Below are 11,931 nucleotides of genomic sequence, written 5' to 3'. Positions count from 1 at the left end.
TTGCATTATTTAATGTGATGATGTTTGGTTCTCCATTCCTCACACCAGAATTATCTGATTCTTTTAATTTATGGCTGTAGTCGTGCGGTAATGTGCCATCCTTGCCTCATTTGGTGAATCTAGATTTTGGGAGTTTGTGATGAAAACAAGCCGGTTTGTTAGGAAAGCACCTGAAAAAGAATAGGTCTGGAATCGACATATTGATTAATTTGATATTTAGTAGTTCCTTTTGATACACTTGAGATCTTATTATAATGCAATCTTGGTGATAGGACTCTCTCTCTCTCTCTCTCTCTCTCTGCAGGTTCATTATTTTATATTAAAGTGATGAGATTTATTAGATGAAAATATATAGGTTGGACTTGAATATTTTTTCTTAATACAGAACATTTCCAGAGAGAGCCAAAAGTAGACGAACAAAGGAAACCCTGCTGTAGGCTTCTTCCTGCTCCTTCCCCTATCTCTCCCTTCTAAGCAGATCCTATATATGGTAATATAGCTATAACTTAATAATGCAGAATATATTCTTGGCGCATTTGAAGCTGCTTTAAAATTTGGACAAAAATGAATCATTCATGAACTTACCATTTGCTTAGCAGAGATTGTGGATGGTTTAGTTGCTCAAAAATAATTTTATATTCGTTTGTACATGCAATCTAATAGAAAACACTAATGTTTTCACAAATTCTTCCATTTTTTGTAGATCTGACCTTATACATGTGATCTAAATAGTTTATTTAGTAGAAAACAGGTTTTAGGTCATGTTTTTGCGAAATGTAAGTTGGTTTCCAAGGGCTTCAAAAGTCCATGGGCTACGATGTACCAAAATTTCATGACTAAAAAATCATATTTTTATGTCGAAAAAAGATGATTGAAAGTATGATCTCTACCAAACAAACTATGCTTAACACATCTATAAGGTGAGATTGGGTGGATGCAATTTGCACCTATGTTTTTCTAAGTCAGTAAATTTTGGTACATTATGCTACGAGGATGCAAGAGTGAAAAGCAAAGTTAGTCATATTCAACAAGGGGACTCTTTTATTCTTTATTTTCCATAGCTATTCAACAAGGGAACATGGTAACTTCTATATAGACAGTGCAATAAAGCTTTCTCTGGTTTGATGGTTGTACATGCTAAAAGTCCATTCGGATACGCTTCTCATCCTAGTGTCTTGCAACACTTATGGTTTACTTCCTTTGTTAGGTCTCAATTTCTCCCCTATAAATCTCCCCAATAGTTAGGAACAATTGCCACTTCATTCCCATACATGTTAGCTTTATTGTGGTGAAGAACCAAAATTGAGTGGTGCAACCTCCTACCAAAATCCCAGCTTTTGAAGAAGCTTTCTTTTGTATTCTTTCATGGAAACGAAGTCCTTTAAAGAAGAAAGCTGGTATGACTAAAACTATGCTTGGAAAGAAGTTTGGATGACTAAAACTATGCCTGGGCAGTTCCTTCATTGAGCATAACAGAATGAGGACAAATTTGTACCGTATCAAATCTCTATTCTTATTGGAGAGAAGAAATGAGATAAATTGAAGTCTTCCTATTTGAACCATGTCCTATTGTTACTAGAGGAAAGATCAGGTGCAATGTCATTGCACACTTTTGGTGTGCTGCTGCACCTGATCACCTTCCATCTGCTGTTGGGCCCTACTGCTGACCGGCTGTATGCCAAAAGTGGAAGGTGAACAGGTGAGCACCACACCTGACAGGACCTGTCCCTCAAGATGGAGGGTGATCATGTGCTTAATGCACAAATATTTGTGAAATCATATTGCACCTGATCTTTTCACCTTGTTACTAACGGTCTGTTTTATAGTAATTTGGACTACTGCCTTGGATCCTTTCATGGGTTTGCTACAAAGGGAAGAATAAGTCTAGATTGTTGGTACTTGACTGTGTCCAATTTGCAGATCCACCAAATCTCTCTCTGCCCAATAACTAATGCCTCAAATTCTGGGAGGAATGAAAGAATGAGAGCCACGTGTTCCATGGCCAAATACGATGTGTTTACGTGCACCATGACTAAATACGATGTCTTTAAATTCATGCCCAAGCGGAGCGATGTCAAGCATTCGAATTTTATCCGGTATTCTATTCCATTTAGTTGCATTTAGTAAAGCCAAAGCCATATCTGATTATAATTGGATGCAAATATGGTTTTGATTTTTTGCTACCATATCCGAAAAATATCTGAATTTGATGGGTATCTGATCTATTTACATATAAAAAAGCTGATTTGGTATGAGCTTTTCACCATCTGCATTTGAATCTGAATTGAAATCCATTTAGCCCACATCCAATTAGTCGGATATGGTATTGGCCACATCAGAACTGTTTACATCGTTACTCTCGTGACAAGGTTTTTTACTTAATCAGAAACTATTGATGTGTTTATTAATGCTTATTTATTAGTAACATGATTTAAATCAAACTAGTGTAAAACAATGTTATCAGTATCGGTGCTTTTCTGCCGATACGCATTGTATCGGCAGAATTGTGATACATTGTAGGCCTGGAACGGTCATTTTTTAATAAATGTAAAAAATACCAAAAAATATTTTTAATAGTATTTTAAAATTATTTCAATGGTGCTAACAAGTATCAAGTTATGATTGACACATAATAAATTTTTTATTATTTTTTGGCCGATACAGAACAATTCAGTTGAGTATCGATATCGGCCCATACAGTTGAATTGGTGGCCCAACGATTCATGACCGATACCGATACTGACAACATTGGTCCAAAGATAATTTTGAATTTTTTATCACAGTTTTAGTGCAATGGGCCAATCATTTTTTTTTGTTTTGACGTATCTGTAAATCCATGTGGACACAAAAAGAAACTATTCTGATACAATTTAAGTTACTGGCGATACATAACTACAAATTAATTGTTGTAACAGTGTTTTTTGTAATTGGTTAGGACGGTTAGGAGATTAATTGAACAGGGCCTAATAATCTCTCCCTTGATTTTTAGAGGAAACTAAAGATGAATCAATGACAGGTTAACATAAAGAAAATCTTTATATATATATATATATATATATATATATATATATATATATATATATATATATATATATATATATATATATATATATATATATATTATGACATTTTTACCCTTCACACTAACATACTTCCTGAGGTTTGCAAACTTTCTTATGGATCAGTCATTTAAAGGAGCTTCGTATCGATAGCTCACAAATATCATACTATATATATATATGCAAATGTCACCACATATTTGCAGACCTCCTTGACCATCAATAACTTAAAGAAAACACACACACACACACACACATATATATATATATATATATATATATATATATATATATATATATATATATATATATATATATATATATATATATATATATATCACCACACATTTGCTTACTTCCTTGACAATTAGTTACTTAAAAGAGATTCACATGGTAGCTTGTGAATGTCGTACTATATATATGCGAATGTTGCCACACATTTGCAGGCTTCTTTGACGATCAATTACTAAAAGAATATTCACATGGTAGATCACGAATGTCGTACTACATATATGCTAATGTTGCCACATATTTGTAGTCCTCATTGACGATTAGTTACTTAAAGAAGATTCGAATGGTAGCTCGCAATTGTCGTATTATATATATATATATATATATATATATATATATATATATATATATATATATATATATATATATATATATATATATATATATGTGTGTGTGTGTGTGTGTGTGTGTGTGTGTGAATGTCGTACGATAATTGTGAATCGTTTTGAGAAGCTACTTTAAGTAACTAATCTTCAAGGAGGTCCATAAACCTCAGGAGGTTCGCTATGTGAAGGGTAAAAATGTTCTAAAAAGTAGGGCATCGGTCATTGTGGACATGGGGTGAATTTCACAAATTGAAAGGCATTTAAGAAAACATGTCATTTTGTAAGGATAATACAGTTATATATATGTGTGTGTGTGTGGTGTGAGTACACACTTGATTTACATAGTTCTAAGCTCTAAAAGATATCATTTTCATATGTTAAAGTTGACTGGAATATGAGATTTTATGCTATTTTTAAACCACCTTTTTTTCATGAATTGTAAGCCATTGATTTTTATTCTCACAAAAAGGAATTGTATGGTGTATTAAACACATTTAAACCTTCTAATATAGTAAATAAATCATGGCAAACACATGTATATGATTAGATTTATTTTTTGAAGCCCTTAAAAAACTTGTTTATATGTCACAATCATACGATTCAAAATTCATTTCCCACTCAACAAACATTGTAGATCATATCTATAACATTTAATTTACAAAAAAATCTAAAACCTATGATTTTCAGCTTAATAGTTTCATATAATTTGGTTCTTTTAATGCCACCAAATATTAACTCTTTAACAACACCGAGGTGGTATCCCATGTAGTAAGCGGGGTCCTGTGCCAAGCTGAAGGCCGATGTTTTGCTACATGAGGCTTAATAGGGATGGCAGTGGATCGGAGGGAAACGGGCCCTACCTCGCCTCACCCCGTTTGGAGCCGGGATAGAGGATATGAAACAGGGATGGAGGTGGGGATGAAGGTTAAAATCAAAACCGGTGCAAAGATAGAGGTGAGGATGGACTTACACTTTTCCCTGCCCCACCCCACCCCGTCTCTGATTTCCTTAGTAATAGCTAAAATACGTTTAGGGATTATAGTGGGAAGGAGGACATGAAATGGGGATGGAGATTAAAATCAAAACCCATGCACTGATGATTTTGTAAACATGTCATTTTGTAAGGATAATACAGTTATATATATATATATATATATATATATATATATATATATATATATATATATATATATATATATGTGTGTGTGTGTGTGTGTGTGTGTGTGCCAGTACACACTTGATTTACATAGTTAATCTAAGCTCCAAAAGATCATGTTTAACATATTTTACGTATCATTTTCATATGTTAAAGTTGACTGGAATATGAGATTTTATGCTATTTTTAAACCACCTTTTTTCATGAATTGTGAGCCATTGATTTTTATTCTCACAAAAAGGAATTGTATGGTGTATTAAACACATTTAAACCATCTAATATAGTAAATAAATCATGCCAAACACATGCATATGATTAGATTTAATTTTTGAAGCCCTTAAAAAACTTGTTTATATGTCACAATCATACGATTCAAAATTCATTTCCCACTCAACAAACATTGTAGATCATATCTATAACATTTAATTTACAAAAAAATCTAAAACCTATGATTTTCAGCTTAATAGTTTCATATAATTTGGTTCTTTCAACGCCACCAAATATTAACTCTTTAACACCACCGAGGTAGTATCCCATGGGAAGCAGATCGCGTCATGCTGAAAATGAGCATTTTTGCTCATGCTGACATCGTGGCCATCCGATTTGCATTTTAAAAAGCTCGAAAGTCAACAAAACCATGTGGCATTCATCCAAAATGCAAACAGACAGCCATGATGTCCGCATGAGCAAAAACGCTCATGTTCAGCATGACCTGATCTGCTTCCTATCCCATGTGGTAAGCAGGGTCCTGTGCCAAGCTGAAGGCCCAGGTTCTGCCACATGAGGCTTAATAGGGATGGCAGTGGATCGGAGGGAAACAGGCCCTACCTCGCCTCACCCCGTTTGGAGCCGGGATAGAGGATATGAAACAAGGATGGAGGTGGGGATGAAGGTTAAAATCAAAACCCGTGCAAAGATGGAGGCGGGGATGGACTTACACTTTTCCCTGCCCCACCCCACCACGTCTCTGATTTTCTTATTAATAGCTAAAATACCTTTAGGGATTATAGTGGGATGGAGGACATGAAATGGGGATGGAGATTAAAATCAAAACTCATGCACTGATGAAGGCAGGGATGGAGGGCAAAATTTTGGGGTGGATACCTTGTCCCCCTTATCAGCCCGGGTCCACTGCCATCCCTAGGGCTTAAGAGATATCTGGTAGGGGTCTGCCTAACCTCAGCTTGCCTTTCAAAAAAAAAATTTATTCTCTTTAATACCACCTACAATGAATTCTTTTTTAATCTGACTATATGGATGTGATCTTTAAAAAGCAAAAAAAAAAATGATCTGGCTATCCTTGCAAGTATTATCAGTAAAACAAATCATGGTGAACGCATCTATAGGGTCTGGGTAAATAATGCCTGCAACTATGGCTTTCTTTCTGTCAAAAAAAAAGAAGAGCTATTCATAGATGTACGTCATACAATAACAGTCTCTATCTTTATTATTACAAGTCGATAATAGAGGGCAACCGTTTTCTTTTGTTCCCGTTGTTTCCACACCGGTGGAGCGTTTAGATAACAACATAATATATTGTGCATTATTTATATAATATTAGATAGTACATAGGTAAGGAACTTACATAAGCACGCCATTGCCATCATCGCTGTTGCCTGTAGAATACAGGGTCATAGCTCCATGGGATCGACCTGCATGTATTTGCAATGAGTAAGCAATTTGCATCGGAGAATAAGTAGGCAAAATTAAGTTTGGGAGGTTAAGTGGGCAGTCAATCATGAGTAGGCTCCATCCTGAATCTCCTAGTAGGGCTCAATAAACCTTATGGGCTAAGCTGCGTGGGATCTGAACCCAGTTTTCACCTGGGCTGGGTGTGCATGTGATGCACTCACATGCTTATCTTTTCAATGAGAAACCAATTGGATCGGACGTGGGTCATGACAGATTGAGCCCATGCAAACCCAGCCTGGGTTTGATACTGTACAGCTTCAAGGACTATCTGTATGTATCCGGACGTTGTGGGTTCAATTCCCATTCACAACCATATTTGGATCCATGAAAGAATCATACCTGGGTCCTGAACACTGTGACCATGTCATGATCCAAATTGGAACAACACAGATAAGCGCCATAATTGCCTCAGATCTGAGATCTGAGGCAATGGATTTGAGATCCTAGGATCTCAAATCCCAGGTTTTCTGGTCCGACGAAAGCCATCCCCCTCAAATCGATCCATAAAACCTCAGATTTGTGATAATTTAGGGATCTCAGATCCGGATCGGGTCTGAGATCCCTCGTTAATTTGCTTGAGGGTTGGATCTGGCGTGGTCCCCTCGCCAGATTCCACCTGGAGACAACACACCAAGAATCTGTAGGACGATCAAATGCACCCTTGTAGAGTCCATTAGTGGAGTCTAAGCTCGGTCTCACTGGGTTCACTCAAGTTTTGTACCCAAGACAACTGTAGCATATTGGGTCCCTCTCAGAAATTCCATCCTGTAACCGAGTGCTTTTATTTTTTCATAGAGCTTTTATTTTTTCGACGGAGGAAAACTCACCGAGAACGGGTCACTTAATGGGCCCGTGTCCCTGCGAGGTAAAACTCCAGGTTGAGGATACAACCACCCAGCCTTACGTGCCCCAACCACCATAAAGCAACCGCAGCCCCCATGCGCCAGCAGGATTCGATCCTGGGCCTTCAGCTTGGCACAGGACCAATGTTATCAGTATCAGTATCGGCCAACGATTCAGATGAATCGACCGATACCAATTCTCAAGTGAATCGTTCTGAATCGGCTAAAAAACAATTAAAAAATATTTCATGTCCATCAGAATATAACACACGTGTTAAAATCGTTAAAATAGTATTAAAAAAATTAAGCATTTTTTTTTACATTTATTTAAAAATAGCCGATTCAGGTTAGTATCGTATCGATTTTCTGCTGATATGATACCGATACTGACAACATTGCGCAGGACCCCGCTGACCACATGGGTAACCACCGCGGCGGTGAGTGCTATAGAGAGTTGATCATAACGCATACTTGCTACCCAAGGTGCAGGGCAGTTTGGTCCTGGTTGGAGTAGTGGATCATGTTCACTGGAAAGAAGTTGCGGGAATCAAACGTATTCATGGCTTCGTAGTCGGATCCTGGCAACATGTTTGACTGCTGTGCTCGTTCACTCTCGGCAACCTGAGACCAGTGTTTCAAACCTGTTAGGCTACCACTGTAGCAGCAACAAGGAAAATGGTACAGTGGATGCTAGGTTATCACAAGGAGCATGAAAAGGTGGAGACCATGGGTGCTAAAACCATCTCTTCAAGAGTTGATCCAGTGTGCACATGTATCATAGGAGTGTGCGTGCATGCCACAAATCGCATTAAGATTTTAATAACAAGGAAAAATCTTTAAATAAATTAAAATTTTGTTTTTTTAGGAAATTCTAGCATATATAAACTTAGCTATTTTGGTCAAAACTGATGGGAAGACTAACACTAGTTTATTTGTAAGCATAATACCAAAGCATCTCTCTCTCTCTCTCTCTCTCTCTCTCTCTCTCTCTCTCTCCACCCAACACTAGAACCATACTAGGAATACAAGGGTGCTGGTAATGGCACAAAACTAACCCAGGCAACCCCTTTCAATATTGTTTCAAGATCTCTCTCTCTCTCTCTCTCTCTCTCTCTCTCTCTCTCTCTCTCTCTCTCTCTCTCTCTCTCTCTCGACTCAGACCTAGATTCAGATATAGAAGTACTATAACCGAATTCGAGTCTTGATCACTAACCCGATACAATTTTCTCTACCGAACTGACCAGCCATACTCGGATTCCAATAGATAAGATCCAAACCCTGATCTCTCTCTCTCTCTCTTCCGGAGGGAAAAGCACCGCCCTAGCGGCTTGGTCCCCCGTGATGTTTACTTGTCAGACTCGGCACCCTGCCCTCTTCCGTCAACCTCTGAGTCCGCGTTGGACACCGTCGGAGGCCCAAGCCTGAGCCGAGTTTCGTCGAAGGAGCCAAGCACCGCCGGAGTCCCCAACCCCCGCAGGTGTGCCTCTCTCTCTCTCTCTCTCTCTCTCTCTCTTTCGGAGGGAAAAGCACCGCCCTAGCGGCTTGGTCCCCCGTGATGTTTACTTGTCAGACTCGGCACCCTGCCCTCTTCCGTCAACCTCTGAGTCCGCGTTGGACACCGTCGGAGGCCCAAGCCTGAGCCGAGTTTCGTCGAAGGAGCCAAGCACCGCCGGAGTCCCCAACCCCCGCAGGTGTGCCTCTCTCTCTCTCTCTCTCTCTCGAGTTCCCCTCTCTTTCCCTCTCTGCAACCCTAGCACCAGGGGAAAAGGATGCAAAGATGGTGGCTTCGATCGCCCATAGTATCTGCATTCTGTTCGGCTGATCATCTTCCTCAACGGAGCTTCTTTCCACTCTACGACTAGGCTTAATGAGCGATTCCTTCTTCCCGGTGATGGATCGATCGTCTGATCGTTTATCGGCGTTCTTCCATAATGATCGAAGTGTCTGCCTTCAGAATTAGGACTTAGGGCTCCATTGTTTCCTTTTATGGTTTGTTGTTAGCACAAGTCCCTGATTTGCTCTATCTCTTTCGTCTCTTTTCCTTTTTCAAAGATCTGTAGGCCCCACCATCGATGCTCTTCTTCATCTGGATGTTCATGGTTTCGTTATGCGCCCCTCATTGAGCTTTTTCTAGGAGCTTACTCCTAATCTCCCATTGAGGGTCAACCAGCGAGTCCTTCATTTCATTAAGGAGGTTGTGAATGACTGGGGTGCAGTCTTTGTGCTACGCCGGTGGGGATTCGATGTTGTCTTGCTTAGATGTGAGCTCCCTTCGTATTTCGGACGTCAGGCATTTTCTACAAGCGATTAGGCGGGAGCTTCTTAAAGCATGTTTTGCTAAGGCGATGCTTATTCTGCCTTTTTTCGTCTGTGAGCTTCCAGAATGGGTTGCTAATTGGGGATGGCAACAGGTCCCATCTTCTTGGCAAAGCTCCTTCTACGTTGTTCACTCCAGATCTCAGTTGAGTCATGCCAGGCCGGGGGATTGGTGGTATGTTGTTTGTTTCTCTCTGAACTTTAAGAAACGCCTTGATTGTCATAAGTGCGGCTCATCTTTTATCTCTCGTCAACACCTAGTCTGAAAGCGAAGGAGATCAAGCACCTCTCATTTCCATTCGTCGGGGAAGACTCTTGTCACTCAAGATTTTTCTGGACTGGGGCATCATCCTGCAAGTCAAAATTCTAAGTGGCCTCCCCGTCAATTATTCTTCTTGTCGTGGGTGCATATTGACGATCTTCAGAAGTCGACGAATTCATTCCATGTGGTCAAGATTGGGTCTATCTGGGTCCCGGTCTGGCCGCAGCACATCAGGTTTTCTTTTTCCGTCACCTGCTCCGGTTATTCTAGCCCCATCACCGGCGTATGATCGCATCTCCCAGCTGTCGAAAGTTCTGCCAGGGGTGGCCTCCCTAAAATCTGACTCTACCAGTAATATTTCCTCTCCTAGAGATCTGCCACTCATTATTTCTCCTGCATGAAGCTCGGTGTCTGATTCTTATTGCACCGATTCTTGAGGCAGATTGGTGTCATGGTTGGGTAGGCATGCTCATGGGGAGAAAAGATGATTTTGCCCTCATCACCCTTGAAAGTTCTGCCAAGGGTGGGCCCAAAAAATTATGGCTCTGCTAGCAATGTTTTCTCTCTTGGAGTTCAGTCGCTCATTATTTCTCATGCTCGGAGCTCGGTGTCTGCTTCTAATTGTGCCCCTTCCAGTAACAGCTTGGAGACGCGGTTGGGTACGCTTGCGCGTGGTGGGCAAATGACGATTTTGCCATCATCTTTCATTATTTTTCCCTCCAAACGTTCTGATTATTTGGTTATCAATCTTATCACGTTTAATGTCAGAACCAACCTAGCAATCAGATGCATGGTGCTTGGCTTCTCGGTTCTGTGTCCTCTTTCTTTATCGTATTATGTCTCGGAGGTTTTTCCTCTGCCCTGACTTTTGGTCTTCCGCCAAATGGTGTCTCATTCGGTTGTCCATCAAGAGGTCAGGCTAGCCACTTGTTTATGTCTTTACTTTGACAACGTCCCAGTTTGCAGCCTCTGGGTGTTGAGGTTGTCGACGCAGCTAAGTTGCTAGATATCTCTCTCTCCTCATTGCAATTGCAAGCTATAAATACTAACATGGATTCTATGATTTCAGCTATCTTTGCTACTATTGGAGACTTCCTTTGCCACTACGGTGGGGCAGAGTGCGAGTAGATGGGCGTTTCCAATGGTCACTCGAGGTCATCTATTTATGTCGAGGTGTTCGATAAATCATAAAGGGTCAGCAAAGAAAGAGGAGGCCTTCCTCAATTATTTCGACTACCGATGCTAGGTCTCTAAGAAGGTTGTTTGAGTCCCACCAGCCCTGGGGTTTTCCAGATTTTGTGCCATGAAGACTGTTTGTTGGAATATTAGGAGCCTGAATTATCCCACGAAATGCCTATTTTTGGCTAATTGGGTTAGAGAGGAGAAGCCCAACCTGCTTGTTTTATGTGAAACTAAAATGAAGGTCATCCCGCTCGCGGTCGCCTCTAGCATCTGGCGAAGAGCTGATTATTTCTTTAAGCCTACGGTCAACCATGCCAGAGTTATCCTTATCTTAGGGAAACAATCTTTAAACTGATCTTAGCTGGACATGGGTCTTTTCTCTTTGTTTGTTGCTTTCAATTTACAGGCAGTTACTAGAAGGGTAGTGGTTTCTGTTGTTTATGGCCCTAATCTCGTTGTCATGAGGCCCACGTTCTGAGATGATTTAGATAGGGTTGTCATTTTTAGCACGGAGTGTCACCTTCTTATGGGGGCTTTTAATAGTTTGCTATCTATTCATGACTCTAATAACCGTGTCATTCTTAATCTCTCTATGCGAGGTTTCTAAGACTTTGTTCATCGACATCTCCTATACTCTATCCCTTTAACCGGAGAGCGCTTCTCTTGGTCGAATAGGTGGTCTCGCTCGTGCTGTAGGGTCTTTGTCACTCTTAATTTAGTGAACCTCATTCTTGACGTTAAGTATGTGTTGCTTGCTCCCTTAATCCCGAACCATGGGTAGATCATCACTCATTGGGAGGATGAC

At 40.1% G+C, this 11,931-nt stretch overlaps 1 protein-coding gene across 1 annotated transcript in view; it reads right to left on the bottom strand.

Annotated features, from left to right (window-relative positions):
* Nucleotides 1-6,256: 6,256 nt before the first annotated feature.
* The window catches only part of LOC149848387 (agamous-like MADS-box protein MADS1), a 29,581-nt gene continuing 23,906 nt past the window's right edge, over nucleotides 6,257-11,931 (bottom strand). Inside the window, exons 8-9 of the mRNA XM_090011394.1 lie at nucleotides 7,838-7,987; nucleotides 6,257-6,484 (exon numbers count right to left, since the gene is read on the bottom strand). Coding sequence (XP_089867520.1) covers nucleotides 7,841-7,987 — 147 coding nt within the window. The 3' untranslated portion in view covers nucleotides 6,257-6,484; nucleotides 7,838-7,840. The remainder of the gene's footprint in view (nucleotides 6,485-7,837; nucleotides 7,988-11,931) is intronic.

This window comes from Nuphar pumila, chromosome 1, assembly GCF_984573655.1.
Source record: "Nuphar pumila chromosome 1, dmNupPumi1.hap1.1, whole genome shotgun sequence".
Classification (NCBI taxonomy): Eukaryota; Viridiplantae; Streptophyta; class Magnoliopsida; order Nymphaeales; family Nymphaeaceae; genus Nuphar; species Nuphar pumila.
This window is presented reverse-complemented; position numbering and strand designations above follow the sequence as displayed.